This window comes from Mauremys reevesii, linkage group 24 (assembly GCF_016161935.1).
Source record: "Mauremys reevesii isolate NIE-2019 linkage group 24, ASM1616193v1, whole genome shotgun sequence".
NCBI classification, from domain to species: Eukaryota; Metazoa; Chordata; order Testudines; family Geoemydidae; genus Mauremys; species Mauremys reevesii.
Window position 1 is genome coordinate 22068146 of NC_052646.1, and position 23788 is coordinate 22091933.

The 23788-nt window shown below is 52.9% G+C and overlaps 2 protein-coding genes across 2 annotated transcripts; one reads left to right on the top strand and one right to left on the bottom strand.

The window, feature by feature from the left end:
* The first annotated feature begins 1938 nt into the window (after positions 1–1938).
* LOC120390657 (trypsin-2-like) lies at positions 1939–5560 on the top strand. Its single transcript, XM_039513427.1, has 5 exons — positions 1939–1972; positions 4034–4190; positions 4327–4586; positions 5019–5155; positions 5348–5560. The coding sequence occupies exons 1-5, from the start codon at positions 1939–1941 to the stop codon at positions 5495–5497; spliced, it is 738 nt and encodes a 245-aa protein (XP_039369361.1). The 3' UTR covers positions 5498–5560.
* Positions 5561–13815: 8255 nt separating this feature from the next.
* Positions 13816–18029, bottom strand: LOC120390238 (anionic trypsin-1-like). Its single transcript, XM_039512698.1, has 5 exons — positions 17984–18029; positions 15722–15878; positions 15297–15556; positions 14295–14431; positions 13816–14121 (listed from the first exon to the last, which is right to left on the bottom strand). Exons 1-5 carry the CDS (start codon positions 18021–18023, stop codon positions 13972–13974), a joined length of 744 nt encoding a protein of 247 aa, XP_039368632.1. The 5' UTR covers positions 18024–18029; the 3' UTR covers positions 13816–13971.
* Positions 18030–23788: the final 5759 nt, after the last annotated feature.

Genomic DNA, 23788 nt, shown 5'->3' on the forward strand with positions numbered 1-23788 from the left:
ATGCCCCCTCGAGGCTCGAGCTCACAACCCTGGGTATAGCAGGCTAATGCTCAAAGCACTGAGCTCTCCCTCCCCCCAAAGGTCATTGAGTCCAGCTTCCTGCCTTCATTAGCAGGACCAAGTATGATTTTTGCCCCAGATCCCCAAGTCCTATGGGTTTGAGTGGGATGGGGGGCTAGGACTCATGGGGAACAGCCTAGGAGGCTGGCAATATATAGCATGTCCCTAGTGTGCAAGTGACTGAGAATCTCATCCACTTCAGTAATGCCTTTGCCTGGGTTTTGCCAGGACTCCTGGGTTCTAGCCCCAGCTACCTCAAAGAGTCACCAGCTCTTCCTTGCAGAAGTGTTGTAAAAGCATCTTACAAATATCAGTCACTACAGCCCTGAAAGTCTAAGCCAGCCCTGGTGTCATAGGTTTATTCCCCAGTTTGAACTTTAGCGTCCAAAAGATGGGGACCTTCATGGATCCTTCTAAACTTAAATCCTAGTTTAGATCTGGTACTGCTGCCACCAACCAAAAATATAGTGTTTTGGTACACTTTCTGTTCCCCCAAAACTTTCCTTGGGGAACACAGATCCAAACTCCTTGGATCTTAACACAAGGAGAAATTAACCATTCCCCACTCCTTTCCCCTCCTTGACTTCCCCTCCCTGGGTTGCCTTGAGAGGCTCCACACTGATTCAAACTCCTTGAATCTAAAACAAAGAGGGATTCACCTTCCCCCTCCTCTTCCCCCCCCCACCTATTCCTGGTGAGTCAGACTAATCCCCTGAGGTCTCAAACAAGGGAAAAAAATCAATCAGGTTCTTAAAAAGAAAAGCTTTTATTTAAAGAAAGAAAAAATAAAAACGCTCTCTGTAAAATCAGGATGGAAATGCTTACAGGGTATACAGCTTATAAAAACTAAAGGGACTCCCTCCCCCCTAGCTTAAGTACAAGTTACAGCAAACAAAAATAAAATATTTCTCCAGCAAACACACATTTGCAAATACAGAAATCAATCAAAAGACTAATCCGCCTTTTCTAATACTCACTATATTGAATAGAAGAGAATATTTCAGGAAGCTTGGAGAGCCTGGATGTACGTCTGTCCTCTCTTAATCCCAAGAGAGAACACCTCCCAAAACAAAGAACACAAAACAAAGACTTCCCTCCACTGAGATTTGAAAGTATCTTGTCCCCTTATTGGTCCTCTGGTCAGGTGTCAGCCAGGTCTACTGAGCTTGTTAACCCTTTACAGGTAAAAGACATTAACCCTTAACTATCTGTTTATGACACCTGGTGACCCCATTAAAACAGGGGTCCCGACCCACAGTTTGAGAACCGCTGACTTAGAGCGGTGACTTTAGCAAGAACAAAACCAGTGCAACATGTCTCATCCCCAAAATGGGACCTCTGGTAGCACAGCACCCCCATATGCCATGCCAGGGTCCTGCGGTCAGCTCTAGCTGCAAGGGGAGAGTGCCCCCAACTCATACCCACCTTGCTCCCTGCAGTACAGCACCCGTGAGTTCTGGGTGGGGGAATGGGGTCTGCTCCATGAGGAGAGAGAGAGTGTCCCCCTATTGAGCTCCCACCCCCCCAGCACGGAACTGGGGCATTAGTATCAGCACTGACTGTGAGAGGTCTCATCCCTACTGAGGTCCCAAACCACTCCCTGAAGACAGCTGTTAAGAGGCCTCTGGAACTCCTGCCATTGTACTGCTCTTATGGTGCATATTGAGGGGTCTGGTATTAGAAGAATAAATCTGGCTAAGAATAGAAATAAAGAGGTCAGCTGTATTTTAAGGCATTATTAATTGCCCTGTCAGTGGCTCATGTGAAAGCTGCATCTGCTGCAGATTAGTAATACACTTTCCATAACAGCTCCCCTATAAATACCTGAGGGCCGGGGCTTGTTCTTTTCTGTCCAACAGCCTGGAGAGAAGTATGACAATGTGGCTCGTGCTGACGTTGCTGACGGTGGCAGGTAATTATGTCGTATGCAGCAAGGCTAGCTTGTGGAGCTTGGTAGTGACGAGGGGCCGGGACATAGCTCCACAGTCAGAGTGAAATTAAATAGGTTCTACCTAAGCCTGTTAGAATGAAACTAATATAATTTCTGCACAAGCTGCTGCATTAGTGAGAGAGCAGCTAAAACCTCTGGCTTTGTCTGAGGATTACTCTATCAGTGTGATGCATTAGTGATGGATGAAGGGCCAACACCAAGTGCTGTGGTGAATCCTGCCTCTGCCTAGCAGTAGTGACATACCGATAAATGGGAACAGCATGTTGGCCCATTTCAGCATAGGATGGAGTCGTGTCTATCTAACTGGTGACTGTAAAAGAAATAAGTCCCTATCCAGCAAACTGGGTACAAAACTTCACTCACAGGTGCAAACCCTGTGGGATGATTGACCTGAATAAGGTTTTACAAATGCACGTGTCTTATAAGCCAAACTTAAGCATGTGCTAAGTCTGCACCACCTTGTCAGTGCTTGCAAGAGCTTAATGCTGCTAACAATAGACACGTTCCTTTCCCCCTGCAGAGGACCAGGGCTGGCTCCAGACCCCAGAGCGCCAAGCACGCGCTTGGGGCGGCATTTTGCCGGCAGGGCGGCAGGCGGGTCCGGCGGACCTTCCGCAGTCATGCCTGAGGGAGTTCCACCGGAGCCGCGGGTCCAGCGGACCTCCCGCATGACTGCAGAGGGTCCGCTGGTCCCGCGGCTCCAGTCGACCTCCCGCAGGCATGACTGTGGACGGTTCGCTGGTCTCGCAGCTCGGATGGACCTCCCGCAGGCATGCCTGCGGATGCTCCACCGGAGCCACGGGACCAGCGAACCCTCCGCAGCTGCGGGAGGTCCGCTGGTCCCGCGGCTCCGGTGCACCTCCCGCAGGCATGACTACTTGGGGCGGCCAAATTCCTAGAGCCGCCCCTGCAGAGGACACAGGCCCTTTATCTTCCTAAGAATTTTATGCAAATGATATTGGAGAGTTATTTTCAAGATTAAATTAATTTATGTATAAAATGCCTCCATGTCACTGATCACAGCACAAGCCCAGGTTCTATTCACCCTATGGAATTGTCACAGTCAGGGCCCTGCCCCCCTGCAATTCACCGTGACTCTCAGCCAGCCAGTAAAACAGAAGGTTTATTAGACAACAGGAACACAGCATAGGGCAGAGCTTGTAGGTACAGAAAACAGGACCCTCAGTCAGGTTCATCTTGGGGGTGGGGAGCCCTGACCCAGGTTCTGGGCCTCCCTCTGTTTTCCCAGCCAGCTCCAACCTGAAACTCTCTCCAGCTGTCTCACCCAGCCACCCCCCCTGGCTCCTCCTCCTGCCTTTGTCCAGTTTCCTGGGCAGAAGGTGTCACCTGGCCTCAACCACCTCCTGGGCTCAGGTTATGCAGGGCAGCCACCATCCTTTACGTGCTGGCTGTCAGGCATCATCCCTCAGTGAAATCACAACCTTATTTCCCATCACTATCTAGTATCAATACAGACAGTAAACCTCCTATGCAACATTACCAGGTTAATACTCCCTACTTCCTACTCTGTCACAGGGATTTATTCACCTTCTGCATTTTGCTCGTCTCGGGCAGGTGGAACAAAACTCAGCAGTTGCATTTTCTAGCTCCCACTTGCATGAGCCAAAGCTCTTGTCTTTAGGTTTCCAACATAGCAAGGAAATTAAAAAAAAATTCCAAGGTGACAGCTGCTGTCCAATCTCGCAGTCCAACCCACACGGGAAACACCAGCCCATCTGGAGTCTGTATGGATCCGACTGCAGGATTCAGACCCTGGTTCCCATTAAAGCAACATTCTTGGTGTTTAGGTTTTGGTGAAGTCTCTCATTTACAAAATGTACCCCAGGGAAACTCAGCATGGTCACAGCAGCCACTGAGTTCAGTGACAGCCCATCAGACCCTGGGCCAGGCCAGATGATAGGGGACAGGAATGAGAGTCCAGTTCTTCCCCAGCTGGGCTGCATGCATCTCCCCTCATTACCAGTTCACCCCTATAACCACACTAACATTGTCTCCCCACAGCTGCCGCCACACAGGGAGTAAACAAGATAATTGGGGGATACGAGTGCAGCCCCCATTCGCAGCCCTGGCAGGTTTCCCTGAACACTGGGTACCATTTCTGTGGCGGATCCCTCATCGCGGACCAGTGGGTGCTGTCAGCTGCCCACTGCTGGTACTAGTAAGTGAGGAACTCACCGTCTGGGTGTGCGCTTGTCACTTTTGTTATCGCAGTCCCAGAAGGATGGGAGCAGGCTGGGGCTAGGGAGCTTGTGGGGGCTGTCCAGAGGGACTCTGAGCCACCATTTGTTTCCCAGCCATGACTCCATGCTGGCAGTCCTGGGAGACCACAACATCCAGGTCTTTGAACACACCGAGCATCTGATGCGCATCGAGACCATCATCTTGCACCCCAGCTATGATGACCAGACACTGGACCATGACATCATGCTCATCAAGCTGGCCCACCGCATCCAGCCTGATGCCTACGTGCAACCCGTTCCCCTGCCGACCGTCTGCCCAGAGGTTGGGTCTCTCTGCATGGTGTCAGGATGGGGTAACATCCTCAGCGATGGCTGTGAGTTCCCTCCATCTCAGGAGTCCCCAGGCTACTCAGCACATCACACTCAGCTGTCTAATAATTATTTGCTGATGACACAGCTCACACGGTGCAGATGTTCAGGAGGGGGCAGTCCCTGTCCTGCCCAAAGACCCACAGTCCAAGCACAGACACAAGTGGGCAGAGGCTAGGGATAGGGACAGCAAACAGGGATTTTATACAAGCCTGACTCCCAGGTCCCCCCTGCTTTAGCCCGTTAGGACCACATTCCCCTCCCAGAACTAAGACAGAATCTAAAGTGCTTCACTCAGAGCATGCTGCCGCTGTGTGTAACATTCAGGATAGTGATATAACTCAATGACTTACTGTCACTCCCCCTGAAGGAATATACCAGCGTGGTGTGGGAAGGAGGAGAACCCCTGGTAAGGCCAATTCTTCTCTGCCTTTTAGTGCTAAGCGCCAAGAACCTGCAGTGTGTCGAAGTTCCCATTGTGAGCGACCAGATGTGTGAGCGCTCCTACCCCGGGATGATCACCAGCACCATGATGTGCGCTGGGTACCTGGAAGGAGGCAAGGATGCATGCCAGGTGAAGGTTAACAGTCATGGTCCTGTCTGGGTCTTACAGAGACTCTAGCCCTTCTGCTAACACATCAGAGGTCAGGAGGGATCTGTCAATGCAGGCACTGGGTGATGCATGCAGTATAAGGGACTGGAGGGATTCAGTGACTTTAACAGGCCATTAATTTGGTGGTATTGCTTTCCCTCTACTCACACACAGGGGGATGCTGGTGGACCTCTGGTCTGCAATGGGGAGTTGCAGGGCATCATGTCCTGGGGATTTGGCTGGGCACAAAAGGATCACCCTAGCATCTACACCAAGATCTGCTCCCTGCTGTCCTGGATCGAGAGCACCATGGCCGCTAACTAGCTCAGACAGAACAACACTTTCCACTTGGGAACGTGGACTCTCATCGCTGTGCTGGGCCCAGCTGAGGGGAATGTTATAGTGGTCACTGGGAATCACCTAGGACCTGTGCAAGAGATGGCAATAAATCTAGCTGTCACCACATGTCATTCTTGTCTGTGTCATGCTCTGCATCATAGCAACTAGCCATTTTTAGGTTTTACAGACAGAAGAGACCTAGTCCCATCCCCGGAACAGCACAAGCCAGAGAATCTCTCCCAGCGTTTCCTGCACTATAGGGAACTGTTCTGCCCTCTTTGGGCCCCTTTTTTATTCAGTGCTTCTCAAACAAACAGTCCCCGAACCTGCAATCAGAACCAAATGCAGAGAAGGTCACCAGGGCCTGACCACGCAGATCCTGCTGCACACTCAGTGCCACGCAGTCACATCAGTAACTCACCCTGCACCGCATGTTTGCACATTCTGTATTAAAGGGCACTGGTTTAAAAGGGAGTTGGGGCTGGATGCTAGACACTGACTCCCACCCCCAGACACTGCACACATATAGCCTGCGAGTTAAGTTTCAGAGTGGTAGCTGTGTTAGTCTGTATCAGAAAAAACAACGAGGAGTCCTTGTGGCACCTTAGACACTAACAATTTATTTGGGCATAAGTTAAGATCCTCTCCGCCAGCCAACATCTGAGTATTAAGGCTTTCAAGACAGATTGTGGAAATGTAGGAATGGCTCATAGTGGAGTGGGGATGTCTCTGTGCAGTGCAGGACAATACTATTTTGGGTTTACACCCCAGAGGGGGAGTGCACTTGAGTACTGGGCAATTCCCAAGCTGTCTTCCCAGGCAGAGCTGATCTCAGTGTCTGTCTTTCTGCAGCTGGGTGGGGCACTATCTGTGTGTGCCAGAGGAGGCTTGAGGGCCTGGCTCAGCAAGACAGGGTGAGGGAGCCCAAGCTGGTGGAAAGAGGCGGGCTCAGTTGTACCCCAGTATATCAAGTGGCACCCCAGAAGGTGGAAGGCTACCCATCACAACAACAACATAAGAATGGCCATAATGGGTGTGACCGTGCCTCAGTGGGTCACAGCTGAGGATGCCAAATTCAGGATGAACTGCTGAGAAATAGGGCAGATACACCCCAAGACTAGTGGCTATTCCCCCATAGAATATACCAAACCAGCAGCAAAAGTAAACTTCTGTTTCACCACACTGGCTAACAAGAAGTCATAAAAGCAGTTTCCTTGGGCATCCCAGTCCTTGTATTACCATGAAAACACAAGATTTAAAGGTGAGTGGTTCTTTACAACCAGACTCATCAAATAAAGGTTCCTCTGATTCCAAAGGACCAGTCACACACCCAGGTCAATATGTAACTTAGATCTTACCCCAAAAATCACACTGATGCCAATCCTTTAGTATCTAAAATCTAAAGTTTCATTCATAAAATGAAAGAAAGGTGAGAGTTAAAATTGGTTAAAGGAATCAAATACATACAGTAATTGCAAAGTTCTTGGTTCAGGCTTGTAGCAGTGATGAAATAAACTGCTGGCTTAAGTCAAGTCTCTGGCTGCTTCCAAATCATTGGAAGGTCCTCAGTCCCTTGGTTAGAATGCTCCCATTAGTATAAGTTCATAGAGCAGGATAGAGGCAAAATAGAGGTGTTTCCATGGCCATTGATATCCTCTGCCATATAGAGGGAAACCCACTGTTTCAAACAAAAACTTCAGCACTGCTAGTGAGAATCACAGCTGACCAGATTTTGAGTCACATGGACAAGTCACATGTTCATGCCCAGTTTTGCACAGTCATTGCAGGAAGCCATTACCTATACTCCAAACAGCATGTTTACAGACCAGCCTGTGGTGGGGCAGCTACCCGGTCCTAGAGAAAAGGCCAGGCTGATTGGGGAAGCAGCCACAGCTGGGGCCATACTCCAATCAGGCCACACCTGGCCCCGTTATAAGGGCTCAGGGAGGAGCTGGGTCAGATAGTCTCTCTCTTACTCTGGAGAGAGAGAAGGATCTGTTCCCTGGGAGCAGGGGCGGCTCTAGGCACCAGCAAACCAAGCTGTTGCCTAGGGCGGCCAAATCTACGGGGCGGCAGGCTGGGCCGGTGGACCTGCCGCAGTCATGCCTGCGGGAGGTCCACCGGAGCCGCGGACGACCGGACCTGCCGCAGGCATGACTGCGGAGGGGGGCTTGTCCCGCGGCTCGGCTCGACCTCCCGCAGCCATGACTGCGGCAGCTCAAGCGGAGCCGCCGGACCCGCGAACCGTCCGCAGCCGTGCCCGCGGGAGGTTCGCTGTTCCCGCGGCTCCGGTGGAGCTCCCGCAGTCATGCCTGCGGCAGGTCCGCTCGTCCCGGGGCTCCGGTGGACCTGCCGCGGGAGCTCAACCGGAGCCGCGGGAAGAGGGGACCCGCCGCGGGACCGAGGAAGGGCGGCGCAGCACACCGCGCTGCCTGGGGCAGCCTAATTTCTAGAGACGCCCCTGCCTGGGAGCTCAGGGTACAGGGAGTGGAGCAGGTCTGGGGAAAGGCAGGTGGCACTGTGGTGCTCCAGCCTGGTAAATCCCCAGGCTGTGGGCCTTGCTAAAAAGGCCAAAGCTGGCACAGGGGTTGCAGAGGTGCAGCCTGGGCTTAGGCAGAGGCAGCTGATCTGAGCCCCTTGCCAATGATGAGTGGCTTTTACAGACTGTTGTTTGCCCTAGTGAGCAGGGGCTAGATGATGACTGGCAGTAGTCACTGAGGCAAGGTGGGTTTAGAGGGTTGGGGGTTCCTCTGGGAGGGGAGACCCAGCGTGTGGGGGTACTGCTGGGGCAGAACCCTGAGGAAAAGGGCACCAGGAGGGACATGAGGCCTGAAGCAGGTGAGACACTAGCCTGCAGAGGGTGTTCTGGAGCTGGAAGAGCTGATGACCATCAGGAGGCACCACACCGGTGAGTCTTCGCTTTGCTACACAGCCACTCAGTGTCAATGGGCATCTCCCATGGTCCATTGTGAGTTGAGTGGCCCATCAAAAGGATACTTAATTTGAATAGTCCCTCAAAGATGTGCTGGCTAACTACCTTATTAGTTACCCCAGGAGCAAACACTTGAAATACAGGCATAGAGCAAATACTCAACTTTTAAATACAAAAATGATACATGTATACAGATAGCATAATTCTAACCTTTTCCTAGAATCTTACATGCCACATTTTCTACAAGATTTGTTGAAAATATATAATCATGGTTGCAACAATTATCTACAAAGTTCCTCCTCTACCTTGGTGGGTCCTGTGCTTATTGACGGATTTGCTCACCTCAGAGATCTTCCCCTCCGGAACCCACAGTCTGGGTCAACTCCTCCCTGTGTCTGGGAAGTTTGGGGGGAACCCAGTCCCGCCCTTTATTCTGGGTTCCGGCCCAGGGCCCTGTGGATTGCAGCTGTCTATAGTGCCTCCTGTAACAGCTGCATGACAGCTACAACTCCCTGGGCTACTTCCCCATGGCCTCCTCCAAACACCTTCTTTAGCCTCACCACAGGACCTTCTTTCTGGTGTCTGATAACGCTTGTACTCCTCAGTCCTCCAGCAGCACATCCTCTCACTCTCGGCTCCTTGCGCCTCTTGCTCCCAGTGGCCAATGCCAGGTGCTTCAGAGGGAATGAACAGAACAGGGAATCATCAAGTGATCCATCCCATGTCATTCAATCCCAGCTTCTGGCAATAAAAGGCTAGGGACACCCAGAGCATGGAGTTGCATCCCTGACCATTTCTGTTAATAGCCACTGATGGACCTATCCTCCAGGAGCTTATCTAATTCTTTTTTTGAACACAGTTATACTCTTGGCCTGCACAACATCCTCTGGCAACAAGTTTCACTGGTTGACTGTGCATTGTGTGAAGAAATACTTCCATTTGCTTGTTTTAAACTTGCTGCTTATTAATTTCATTGAGTGACTTCTGGTTCTTGTATTATGTGGAGTAAACAACACCTCCTTATTTGCTTTCATTATGTAAGCGGGGGAATGGTCCCGCTATTGTGGGGAACTTTCCTGGCTTCTGTGCTACCCCAGTGAAGTGGGCTAGCGAAAGGATCTGAGTCCTCGCTCCCACTTCCTTTACCCAGAGGCCTCCCTGCCCTTGAGGACTCTCCTGTTTGGCAGAGTTCTCGTAGCCCCAACAAGACTGGGCCCAGGATTCCTGGGGGGCTCAACCCCCAACCCTGCTGTGGCCACCTAGGACAGGGGCTAAGGTGTCCCCACTCCGGGGTACCCTCTCTGCACTGGGCACCTCCCTGACCCACTGATTATTCCAGACAATTTAAAGCAAATACAAGTTGTTTACTTAACAATCAATTTAAAGAAAAGAATAAGAATAAATGGGAACGGTTACAGGGAAACACATCACCCTGCTCTGTGGCAGGGAACATTACAAACAATGTCTCTGGACATCAAAGCACTTTGCAGTCTGTTCGTTGTAGGCCCCAGGCCTCCTTCTCAGGCCCTGGCTGTGCTGCAGGGATGCTGTGGGTGGGACACTTGAAATGGTGGTGACCACACACCTCCGGGCTTTGGGTGGTGGGATCCTTCTTCCCAGTGCCAGCCCCCCAGCAGGTTAAGATCCCCCTCCCAGCCTGGCCTGCATGGACCCTTGGCTGGGGTGTCTTCCTGTGCTGGGCCCTTTTACCAAGGCTCCCCCTTGGCTGGCCCCAGTTGCTCACCACACTCTGGCTCTCTGGCTGCAGCTCCGCTCCCAGCACAGGATCTGCTCTCTCTGGGCTGTGCCTCTGGCTGCAGCTCCGCTCCCAGCACAGGATCTGCTCTCCCTGGGCTGTGCCTCTGGCTCTCTGGCTGCAGCTCCGCTCCCAGCACAGGATCTGCTCTCCCTGGGCTGTGCCTCTGGCTCTGTGGCTGCAGCTCCGCTCCCAGCACAGGATCTGCTCTCCCTGGGCTGTGCCTCTGGCTGGCCCAGCTCCGCTCCCAGCACAGGATCTGCTCTCCCTGCGCTGTGCCTCTGGCTCTCTGGCTGCAGCTCCGCTCCCAGCACAGGATCTGCTCTCCCTGGGATGTGCCTCTGGCTGCAGCTCCGCTCCCAGCACAGGATCTGCTCTCCCTGGGCTGTGCCTCTGGCTCCAGCTCTGCTCCCAGCACAGGGTCTGCTCTCCCTGGGCTGTGCCTCTGGCTCCAGCTCTGCTCCCAGCACAGGGTCTGCTCTCCCTGGGCTGTGCCTCTGGCTCTCTGGCTGCAGCTCCGCTCCCAGCACAGGATCTGCTCTCCCTGGGCTGTGCCTCTGGCTCTCTGGCTGCAGCTCCGCTCCCAGCACAGGATCTGCTCTCCCTGGGCTGTGCCTCTGGCTCTCTGGCTGCAGCTCCGCTCCCAGCACAGGATCTGCTCTCCCTGGGCTGTGCCTCTGGCTGGCCCAGCTCCGCTCCCAGCACAGGATCTGCTCTCCCTGCGCTGTGCCTCTGGCTCTCTGGCTGCAGCTCCGCTCCCAGCACAGGATCTGCTCTCCCTGGGATGTGCCTCTGGCTCTCTGGCTGCAGCTCTGGCCCCTCTGGATCTGGCCCGGCTCTGTTCTCCAGCTCAGCTTGGGCCCCTGCTTCCTCCTTAGCTCGGCCCCACTCCGTCTGACTCCGGCACATTCCTGCTCACCCACGGAGGACGGGACCCACACTGGCCTTCTGTCTCCCTGATTAGCCGGCCTGCCCTGTCAATCAGGCTGACCTGGAGCATTGGCCTCTTGCCATTGTTCCTGGGGACTGTCAGTCTCAGGGTCCTGATTTGCCATCAATCCCTCCCCTTTGGCTAGCAGCCAAAACACCCCCACTGAATGTTAGTAAGGGGACAACAGTCCCCTTACATCTACACCATTTATCTATCATATTTCCCCCATGAGTCATCTCTTTTCCAAGCTGAAAGGTCTGTCTTTTTAATCTCTCCTCATATGGAACCTGTTCAATAACTTTTCTCAATTTTGTTACTCTTCTCTGTATCTCTTTCAATTCTAATTTTTTTTTGAGATGGGGTGACCAGAACTGCATGCAGTATTCAAGGTGTGGGCATATCATGGATTTAAATAGTGGCATTAGGACATTTTATATCTTCTTATCTAGCCCAGGGATTGGCAACCTTTGGCACACAGCCTGTCAGGGAAATCCGCTGGCAGGCTGGGATGGTTTGTTTACTTACAGCAGCCGCAGGTTTGGCCGACTGCAGCTCCCACTGGCCATGGTTCACCATTTCAGGCCAATGGGAGCTGCAGGAAGGGGTGGCCAGCACATCCCTTGGCTTGCGCTGCTTCCTGCAGCTCCTTAGAGAATTGGGACTCCTGGGTTCTCTCCCTGGCTCTGGAGAGAGAGCTGGCAGAGTAGATGGTGTCCGGAGTCCAGGGTTCTCTCTCTAGTTGTCCTGCTATAATTCACCCTGTGACCGGGACAAGTTACTGCTAGGGTTGCCAACTTTCTACTCACACAAATTCAAACACCCTTGCCCTGCCCCATTCTGAGGCCTGACCTGCTGCTCACTCCACCCCCCACCTTCTGCCATCACTCACTCTTTCCACCCTCACTCACTTGCTCATTTTCACTGGGTTGGCTCAGGGGGCTGTGTGGCGGGAGGGGGTGAGGACTCTAGCTGTGGGGGCAGGCTCTGGGGTGGGGCCAGGGATGAGGCATTTGGGGTGCAGGAGTGGGCTCTGGGCTGGGGGGGTGGAGCTAAGGAGTTTGGTGTATGGGAGGGGGCTCTGCCCTGAGGTAGGGGGTTGGCATGTGGGAGGAGGTATGGGCTCTGGGCTGGGGGTGTGGGTTGTGGGGTGGGGCCAGAAATGAGGGGTTTGGGGGGGTCCAGGCTGGGTTGGGGATCAGGGTGTGGGGGGTGGGGCTGAGGGCTCTGTATGGGAATGTGGGCTCTGATGTGGGGCTGGAGTGGAGGGATTTGGGGTGCAGGAGGGAGCTCTGGGCTGGGAGTGAGGGTTTTGGAGTGCAGGAGGAGGATCAGTGCTGGTGCCAGGGGTTGGGATGTTGGGGTGGGGAGGGGGAAATTGAGAGCTCTGGCTGGGGGCATGAGCTCTGGGGTGGGGCAAGAAATGAGGAGTTTGGGGTGTGAGAGGGGGTTCTGGGCTGGGGCAGGGATGTGGGAGTCTGTGTGAGCTGCTGAAAATCTGGCCTCAGCTGGGACTTCAATTCATGTGGAAATATGTCTTTCCAGTCCCCTCTTCCCAAATGACCACTTGTACTGCTCACTCTAGGTGAGATCAGAGAACAAACATCCTGAAGTTATTCTAAGTGTTTGGCCTGGGCACCATTTAAATACCCAGGACATCAGCTGTGTCCTTTAGCAAACTACTACTCAGCTGGCCATCCCTTTGGCTGTGAATTGTCCCACCCAATCAACACACAGCTCGGCCCATGTGACACCCTCAGGACCATGCAGGTAACTCTGGATGAAGCCCACAGGGGTAACCACTGCACTAGCCTGGTTCCACATACCTGAATGGGGGGTGGGGGGGGGAGGTCTGAGCACCTCAGTGAGTTTCATGCATTTGCTCCATGTCCTGTAGAGTTTAGCAATCATCCCCTTCTGGTGTTTGCCCTCCTGGCCCCAGGCTTGGAATGTCCCCATTTAACACCAGTTAGAAACCAATGAATCTGTGGCCTGAAAAGGCCAAGACCCTGCACACCTGCAGGCACATAACATTACTCATGTGAGTCAAACCCATCGTAGTCAATGGAGTTACTCACCTGCCCCTGCAAGCTCCTGGGGCTTTTAGCATTGGATTATTTGCCAAAATGATTTCCATCCTTTTGTAGGAGCAGTGAATGAGAAACACCTCCACCCCACTATGGGCCATTCCTGTGTTTCTACAATCTGTCTTGGAAGCCTTAATACTCAGATGGGGGCTGGTGGAGAGGAACTCTACTCTCAGGGTATACATGTGCAGTGTCTGGGGGTGGGGGTCAGTGCCTACCACCCAGCCCCGACACCCTTTTAAACCAGCGCCCTTTAATACAGAAGATGGAAACATGCGGCGTTGAGTGAGTTACTGATGTGACTGCATGGTACTGAGTGTGGGGTGGGATCTGCGTGGTCAGGCCCTGGTGACCCTGTGTGCGTTCAGATCTGATTGCAGGTTCAGGGACTGTTTGTTTGAGAAGCACTGAATAAAAAAGGGGCCCAAAGAGGGCAGAACATTTCCCTATAGTGCAGGAGTCGCTGGCTTGTGCTGTTCTGGGGATCGTAATAGGTCTCTTCTGGCCTTAAAACAGCTAGTTGCTATGTTAATTATTAATTAGCCGAGCTTGTAATCGTTAGGACCCAGAGCACAACACAAACAAATAACTTGCGGGGGTAGCTGGATTTATTACTGTCTCTTGCACTTGCTCTGGCTATGCATTACAGTGGTAATGCACCAATCCGCACTGAGATGGCCTCCCTCTTCCCCTGGTCTGGGTCCAGTGGAGTGGTGGGAGTGTACAGGTTCCCAGATGAGAATAATTCTGTCTGGACTAGTTGGCAGCCATGGTGCTCTCGATCCAGGGCAGCAGGGAGCAGACTTTGGTGTAGACGCCGGGTTGGTCCTTCTGGGCACAGCCGATCCCCCAGGACACAATGCCCTGCAGCTCCCCGTTGCAGACCAGTGGACCACCAGAGTCTCCCTGTGTGTAAGTTGAGAGGAAGGAGATGCCAGCAAATTAGCGGGTGGCTAAAGTCACTGTACCTCCCCAGTCCCGTATACCGCATGCATTCCCCAGGTCCTTCCCCCTGTCTGCTGGCAGGAGGGCTAGAGTCTCTCTAACAGCCTGACAGAGCCATGGCCGTTAGCTCTCACCTGGCACGCATCCTTGCCTCCCTCCAGGTAGCCAGCGCACAGCATGGTGCTGGTGATCATCCCAGGGTAGGAGCCCTCGCACTCTGCGCTGCTGAGGATGGGGATGTTGACGCACTGCAGGTTGTAGGGGCTGAACACTGAAAGGTAGAAGGGAATTGTTAGCACCAGGCATTCTCCTCCTTCCCATGCTGCACACTGGAGGGATGAAATTGCTATCCTGAGCACTAGCCAGGGAGGCAGAATACTCTGAGTGCGAAAGTGGACACGAGCGCACCTGGATTCTCTCCCTGGCTCTGGGAGGGGAGTAAGGGCTAGTGGATTAGAGGGGGGGGGGGCGGAGCCAGGACTCCTGGGTCCTATCCTGGCTCTGAAAGAGGAATAGGGGCTAGTGGGTAAGAGCAGGGTGTGTGTGTGTATGGGGGGTGGGGGGAGCCAGGACTCCTGGGCTCTGCCCACAGCTCTAGAGGGGCTCTGGCTTAGTTTCCCCCTCTATAAAATGGGGCTGGGCTCCCTGTGGGGTGGGGAAGGGGCACATGTGAGGGTGGTTTAGTTACTGTTGGCAATACCTGTTGCCTTGTTCACATACCTGAGAAAACAAAGGCTGGACACAAGTGCCTTGTGCTAACTCCATGCACCTGTTGCCACTTCAGGCACCAGTTCTCCGCCAGCCTCAGCGGACACTAACCTCTAGGCTGTGCCAGCTGGCCAGGTCTGGGCAGTGTCAGAACTGGGCGGAGGGTGTGCAGAGATGGGCTCAGAGCTCATCACTAGGACTGTGGAAGGGGGCTCCAGTGGAGTTTGTCAGGCCAGGTCAGGGTGCCCCACTTGTATAAAATTCCTGTTTGCTGTCCCTCCCCTCAACCCTGCCTCTCTGTCTTTGCTTGGGCTAGGAATTCTCTGGTCATGGACATCCACAAATGCCTGGTACATTGTGGGCCGTGTCATCAGCAGATGATGGCGCTGGGCAGCCTGGGAGCTCCTGAGACAGAGGGCTAAACTCACCACCATCACTGAGGATATTGCCCCATCCCGACACCACACAGGAAGTGCCGGCAGCTGGGCAGGCGGTCGGCAGGGGAACAGGCTGGACGTAGGCGTCAGTCCGGACAGGGTGAGCCAACTTGATGAGCATGATGTCATGGTCCATTGTCTGGTAGTCATAGCTGGGGTGCCACACGATGGTCTCGATGCGCATCAGGTGCTCGGTGTTTTCAAAGACCTGGATGTTGTGATCTCCCAGGATCACCTGCATGGAGTTGGGGCTGGGAAACGAACGGTGGCTCAGAGGCCCTCTGGACAGGCCCCACCAGCCCCTCAAATCTCAGCCTGCTCCCACCCACCTGGTGTTGCAATAAAGATGCAGTGACACACACACACACACACACACACACACACACACACACACACACACACACTTCTGTACTTACTAGTACCAGCAGTGGGCAGCTGACACCACCCACTGGTCCGTAATGAGGGATCCACCACAGAAATGGTACCCGACGTTAAGGGAGACCTGCCAGGGCTGTGAATGGGGGCTGCACTCGTATCCCCCGACAATCCTGTCTACTCCCTGTGGTGCAGCAGCTGTGGGGAGAAAGCATCCACTGGATTACATGGGTGACATCTGTAATGAAGCAGCAATGCATGCAGCTGGGCTGGGAAAGCTCTGGACTCTTGTTCCTGTCCCCCCTTTGGGTCTGACGAGCTGGTGGTGGGCCCTGGCGCTGACCAGGGTGGATGCTGTTAGTGTGTTGAATCTTTAGGTGTTGGTTTTGTAAGTGGAGGACTTTAGAGAACCTAAAACCAGGAGTGTTGCTTTATTGGGACCATGAGCCCACTCCTGTAGTGGGATCCACACAGATGTTCTCTCAGTGGGACTCCAATGGGCTAGTGCTCTCCATACAGCTTGGACTGTGGGATCGGGGACTGCTGCTGTCTCTCCTTGGGGTTTTTTTACATTTTCTTGCTGTGTTGGAAACGCACCACAAGAGCCTTGACTCATGTGGACAGAAGCCAGGAAATGAAACTGCTGAGCCTTGTTCCACTTGCGTGAGACAAGCAAAACGCAGAAGGTGAATAAATCCCATACAGGGTGAATAGAACTCAGGCTTTTGCACCAGTCTCTGCCATGATCAGAGACATTGAAAATGACCCTCCAATGTCATTTGGATAAACTCTTAGATATAAAGGGCCTTGTTTACAATCTGCAGGGGGAGGGAACATGTCTGTCAGGAGCATTAAACCCTTGTGAGCACTGGCAAGGTGGTGCAGACTGAATCTAGGATGCTCATTTGGCTTGTGGGATTCATTGTTTAGGCCCCAATCCTGCAAACACTCATGCATACATATGACCTTACTCAGGTGAGTCAGCCCATTGGGTTTGCACCCTATAAATTGCTGGATTAGGGGCTTTATTTTGGCAATAGTCATTTTAAATACCCCTGTTAGATAGACAGGGCTCTCTCCTGCATGGCAGTGGCCACTGCTCTGTTCCCGTTTATCTGCATGGATCGTTAAATTGCATAGGCAGTTGCTTGACTACGCTTCGGTTTGTTATGAGGTAGATTCAAGTGACCAAATAACCAGGATCAGTAAGGTTTATTGCCGAAAGCCAGTAATAAGATCGTACAGGGAAAAGGTTCTATACGATACCAGTCTCCAGGAAGCTGTCTCATTCAGTGTTAGTCACCTAACACGGAAGGTGAGCTCACAAAGTTATGCCCCTAAAGCCATCTTTTTATACCCTGTCTGTTTATAAGTACAAGGTACTGTGCCTGTCATCTGAAGAGGCAGCAAAGAATCCTGTGGCACCTTATAGACTAACAGACGTTTTGCATCTGACGAAGTGGGCATTCACCCACGAAAGCTCATGCTGCAAAACGTCTGTTAGTCTATAAGGTGCCACAGGATTCTTTGCTGCTTTTACAGAACCAGACTAACACGGCTACCCCTCTGATACTTGTCATCTGAAGCTAGATTTAACTAATCCGCTTTCTACCTTGTTTTCCTGCTACCATGTCCTACCCCTTATCTCTTTGTTCTGAAGACTTGCATTCCAGGGACCAAGGAGCATGAAGGCACCTCCTGGGTCAGAGAGGGTAGAACAATCATGTCTTTTCCTTTTCCTTAGGGACATTCCAGTGTAGGCCTGTAAGAGCAACTCCTTATCTGGTGCTATGGTAAAACTGTTATCTGTCCTGGGCTTGACAGCTTCCCTATTTGCTTAAGCCAAAACTTTCTTTAGAAAATGGAAGGGGTTATGGGACACTTAGCATAACTGAGCAGGGTTCTATAACAAGCATAGGCCACTCTAGGCTATGTAATTAATTACTGTTCTATTACTCTTGCTGATATATACCTATTGATAATGTGAGATATATATAAACACTAGCCCAGCATACATCAGTCAACACACGTCTCCACTCCTGCTGGACAGAGGCAGGACACAGCAGAGGACCTGACCCTTCATCCATCCCTAATGCAGAGCATGGATGCAGTGATGCCCAGGTGAACCCAGAGGTTTCAGCTGCTCCATTACTAATGCACTAGCTCCTGCAGAAATTACACTTTGTTTCATTTTAATCCTTAGCTGAAGCCTGTTTAATTTCACTCTGACTTTGCAGTTATGTCCTGGCCCCTTGTCACTACCAAGCTCCACAAGCTAGCCTCGCTGCATACAACATAATTACCTGCCACTGCAAGCCACGCCAGCATGAGCCACATTGTCATACTTCTCTCCAGGCTGTTGGACAGAAAAGAACAAGCCCTGGCCCTCGGGTATTTATAGGGGAGCTGTTATGGAAAGTTTATTACTAATCTGCTTGCTGGGGCTTTCTCCAGGTGGGCAGCAGATGCGGCTTTCACATGAGCCACTGACAGGGCAATGAATCATGTGCTAAAGTATGACTGACTTGTTTGTTTCTGATTCTTAGCCAGATCTATCTTTCTAATACTAGACACCTCAATATGCACCGTAGGAGCGGTCCAATGGACTTCTGGATACCATTCCTAACAGTTGGCCTTAGTAAAAACCCAGATTGCTACAGGGAGTGGGATGAGAGCTCAATAGAGATACTCTTCCCTTGCAGTCAGTGCCCAAGTGCAGTTTTAGGGGTTGCTGGGGGTTGGGGTTTATTAGGGGGTGGTTTCCCCACTCAGTCAGTGCTGGCCCCAGTGCCCTATCATGGCAGTATGAAGCGCTGTAGGGCAGGGAACAAGAGGGAAACTCTTCCCCTTGCATCCGACGAAGTGGGTATTCACCCACGAAAGCTCATGCTGCAAAACGTCTGTTAGTCTATAAGGTGCCACAGGATTCTTTGCTGCTTTTACAGATCCAGACTAACACGGCTCCCCCTCTGATACTCTCCCCTTGCAGTCAGTGCTGGCCCCAGTGCACCAGCCTGGCTAGCTCAGTTGGCCACACATCAGACTTTGGGGGGGATAGCTCAGTGGTTTGAGCATTGGCCTGCTCAATCCAGGGTTGTGAGTTCAATCCTCAAGGGGGCCATTTGGGGAACTGGGGTAAAAAAATCTGGGGATTGGTCCTGCTTTGAGCAGGGGTTGGACTAGATGACCTCCTGAAGTCCCTTCCAACCCTAATATTCTATCATGGCAGTATGAGGTGCTGTAGGGCAGGGAACAAGGTGGGGATGTCAATGGGGGAACTCTCCCCTTGCAGTCAGTGTGGGCCCCAATACCCCAGTGTGGCAATAGGGGGCACTGTGCTGCCAGAGGTAGCATTTTTGGGCTGGGACATGTTACTCTGGCCGTTGATTCTGTGGTTGCTGAAGACTCAATGCCATTAGCTGTGAGAGGTGGCTCTTAAGCCCCCTGTCCTGGCAAATCCCAATAAGCTTTGAGAGGGGAATGCAGTGTGCACCTGGAGGAAGTTGTGAGAATGGCAGGGTTGTTGCCTCATGGCTCCCTTCCTGCTGGAGGTCTTGCTAAGGCTGTGCCTGCACAGGGCCATTGGGGACCTTGGCTCTTCTCCAGTACAGACAGGGCTATGGAGCAGGGGAATCTCCTTGCTGGCTGGCTGCTTAGACTGTGAGCTCTGGGTCAGGGTCTGTCTCATGTGTACAGCAAGGGGTGTGATGTGGCCCTGACCTCAGACTGGAAAAGTCATCCATGCCAATGGTACAGTAACCTGAGCCTGTTGTACTCTCCTGATGCTGTGGGCAGAGCTGTCCTAGCAGTGAATTACAGTCCTGCTTTCCTAGTGTTTAACTAATGGTGCTATTGGAGATGAGGGACAGGCTATCGATTTGAGCCCCTCCTCCTCATGGGCTAGGAGACAGGAGCTGGACTGTGGGGAGAGCAGGATGTGCTGGCAAAGGGCCACTTGTCCCAGGTGGGTGTGGAGCAACAGACCTCCCTATTAACCCCTCCCCAGCCATGTCTCTACATTTGACCCCGTGTGTGTGGAGGTATGGAAGAGGGGATTTGGGTGGATGGCGTGGGATGGAGGAGCTGCGTGTGTGTGGAGGGGGGCTTGGGCTGGAGAAGTGTGTGCCTAGGGAAAGGGGTGGTCATGATGTCTGTGTGGAGGGATGGGAGGATTGGGGGGAGGAGGAGGGGAGATGGAGGAGGGGGATGATGCGGGGGATAGGTAGGTTAGTGAGAAGGGAGGGGGAGGCAGGGGCACCACCCCCAGCAGCTCCCATTGGCTAGGAATGGGGAACTGTGGCCAATGGGAGCTTCAGGGGAGGAACCTGGAGGTGCGGCAAGGGCAGTGCATGCGGAGTCCTCCACCCCCTCTCCCCAGGGCCTGCAGCACTTCCTGGAGCGGTGCAGGGCTGGGAACGGGGTAGGCATGCAAGGAGCCTGTCCTGGCCCCAGTGTGTGCTGCTGCCACCCCAGAGCCACTTTAGGTAAGTGTTGCCAGGCTGGAGCCCAAACCCTCCTGCAGCCCACCCCCCAACTCCCTGCCCTAAGCCCCCTCCTGCACCTCACACTCCTCCTGCACCCTAACCTCCTGTAGTCTGCACCCCAGCCCCCTTCCCTGAGCCCCCTCATACACCTTGCACCCCTTCTCTGCCCCAAACCCTTGCCCTGAGCCCCTTCCTGCACACCACACCCCCTCCTGCACCCCAACCCCCTGCCTTGGCCCTGCATACAATTTCCCCACCCAGATGTGGCCCTTGGCCCAAAAGGTTTGCCAACCTCTGCTCTAACCAGTGACCTGGGGAAGTTCAGGCCCCCCCTCTCTGGGGCAACGCATCAGCTATCACGTTGGCACTTCCCCTCACATAGACCACATCCATATTGTAATCCTGCAGGAGCAGGCTCCATCTCAGGAGCTTGGCATTGGCTCCTTTCATCTGGTGTAGCCAGTAAGGGGAGAGTGATCAGTGTACACAGTGAAGTGTCGCCCAAACAGATATGGCTCTAGTTTAAGGGCCCATATCATAGCCAGGCATTCCTTCTCTATGGCCATGGGCCCATGTAGTTTTGCTCCCAAGCCAACAGCTTTTTGCTCAAGTACACGATGGGATGTCTCTTCCCCTTTTCACACTGCACCCAGCCCCGTGTCTGAGGCGTCGGTGAACACCATAAAGGGCTCGTCAAAGTCAGGGTTTACCAGAAGTGGGCCACTGACCAGAGCCGCCTTCAGTGCACAGAGAGCCCTCTGGCACTGCTCAGTCCAGACCACCTAGTCTGGCTTCCCTTTCTTGCATACCTCGGTGATTGGGGCAGCAATGGAACTCAAGTGTGGCACAAATCTTGGATAATACCCCCTGTGATGGGGCAGCACTGCCCCGCACTAGCCCCCGCAGTGTCAGACCACTAGCACTGACAGCAGAAGTCCTGCCCCATCCGTGCTGGACACGCTCCAAGTGCTCTGGGAGTATAAAAGGAGGGAGCTCAGCTCAGTCTGGGCTGGCGGCCGCAGGGGAAGGACCTGACCGGGAAGCTCCTGCAAAGGACCAGCCACTGCCTGTGAAGGCACCGGGGATGGAAGCCTCTCCAGGCCAGCTCGAAGCCCTACTATGGGAGGAACCCAAGGAGGCAACTGACCCGAAGCCCTGCAGAGAACCTAGGGACTCATGGGAAACCCCACTATCAAGCTGGTAGGAAGCGACCCAGAGGGAGGGTGACGCAGTGGTACCTTGCCCCCACGCTGAGCTAGTGGCAAAGTTCTATGCTGTGGTTAGGGCCATAGGCTGGGGCCCAGTGGAGTGGGAGGGACTTGGGCCACTAGGCTGTACTGCCCTGTAAGCAGGGGGCCACTCTATGGACTCTGGCCACTAGGCCATACTGCCCCACGACCAGGGGCCATTCTATGGACTCGGGCCACTAGGCCGTACTGCCCTGTAAGCAGAGGCTAAAATGCTCACACCCTGCCATCCCAAAAAGGGCTTGGACCTGCTTTTTGGTTTGGGGAGTGGGCCAGTTTCTGATTGCCTCCACCTTGGCTGGTTCTGGCTTTAGGCAGCTGCTCCCCACCCAATGGCCCAGGTAGGATACTTCAGCCATCCCCACCTTGCACTTCTCAGCTTTTATGGTCAGCCCAGCCTCCTGGAGTTGGTCCAGCACTTGTTTAACCTGGGACACATGGTCCTCCCAGGTCTTGCTAGAGACACTGATGTCGTCAATATACGCCATGGCAAAACTCTCCATCCCCCTCAGTAGCTGATCCACCAGGTGCTGGAAGGTGGCTGGTACTCCCTTGAGGCCAAAAGGCAGGGTTAGGAACTCATAGAGCCCCAGGGTGGTGATAAAGGCAGATTTCAGCCTGGCATTTGCATCCAATGGTGTCTGCCAGTAACCCTTTAAGATCTATGGTGGTAAGGTTGTCCTAGCTTGTCTAGGAGCTTGTCAGGCCTGGGCAGGGGGTAGGCATCACACTGTGATGGCATTAACTTCTGATAGTCCACACAGAACTGGATTGACCCATCCTTTTTGGGGACCAGCACCACAAGTAAGGCCCAAGGGCTAGTAGATGGCTGGATCACCCCCAAAGGCAGCATATCACTGACCTCTCTTTCCAGGTCCTGAGAAGTTTTCCCTGTAACTTTGAAAGGGGGAGCATCTTATAGGAGGGTGTGACCCTGTCTGCACCTGGTGAACAGTCACATTAGTGAGTCCAGGCTGGTTGGAAAACAGCTGTTGGTATACATGCAGCACCCCTCTGATCTCAGCTTGCTGGGCAGGGTGTAGCTGATCAGAGAGGGGAATTGTTTCTGGGAAGGAGCCAGCTTCTGTCCCAGGGAATAGATCTACTAAAAGGTCATGTCCCTTCTCCTCCCAATGTTCACACACAGCCATTCCCCCATCATAATATGGCTTCATCATATTAACATGGTACACGTGGTGGCAGAGTGCCCAGCTGGACAGTTCCACCACATAGTTTACCTCATTTAGTTGCTTGACAACCTTGAAAGGGCCCTTCCCAGGCAGCTTGTAGTTTGTTTGATCTCACAGGGATGAGAACCATCACCTGGTCTCCAGTGGCATAGGCACAGGCCCGTGCCGTGCAGTCATACCAGACCTTCTGCTTCCTTTGGGCTCTGGCCAGATTCTCCTTGGCCAAGCCCATGAGCTCAGCAGGTCTTTCTCAGAAGGTCAAGAAATACTCCACCACTGATTCTCCATTGGGAACGGCCTTCCCCTCTGTCATGAATAGTTAGTAAAGGGTTAAAGCATAGTACCTGGTGGGCACCTGACCTGAGGACCAATCAGGGAAGAGAATTTGAAACTCCTAGGAGGGAACTTTTTCTCTCTGTTTGGGGGGGTCTTTGTCTTTGGCCGTTTGGAGTTCAAGAGACCAGACGAGTTAATCAAGTTCCTACAAGTTCCACCTTTCTGAACTAATTTCTTCTAGTCAAGATAGTGAGTATTAGAAAGATACTTTGTGTCCTTATCTAATAGTCCTATGTTTGCAAATCTGTGTGTTGGTTATTGATTATTCTTAATTCTGCTTGTACTGGTTGTACTGAGAAAGAGAGAGGATTCTCTCCAGAACTTAGCAAGGTTATACCCTATGAGTGTCCAGCTTGGACTCATAGAGATTCTGTATTTTCTTTTTGTTCTCTTAATAAATTCTTTTCTTTTCTTTGGACTTGGTTAATTCCTTCCCTTGGGGAAATTCAGGGGAAGGGGAGGGGGAAGTGGGCTGCTTCCCTGTGTGTAGAGATTCAAGGCGTTTGAATCCAGGCATCTCTGTCTCCGGAGCAGGCTGGAGAGAGGGAAGAGGGGGGAGGGGGAAGGTTCCTCCTCTGTGAATTGATCTGTGTTCCCAGGGAGTGTCTTTGAAGGGAGACGGGGGGGAAACAGGGGTGTCCCGGCCCACGAAATTGACCGGGTGGTGGCAGCCAAAGGGGAGACCTACCCTAGGATTTTAGGGTGGGGGATACATGCGGGTCCTCACTTTGAAACCGGCCAGTTTCAAGTGAGGGTAGACCCATGACACCCTCTCATTCATCTCTCATCAGATCCAGGAGCCCCTTTATCCTTCTTCCATATAACAGTTCAAAAGGCAAAAACTCAGTAGA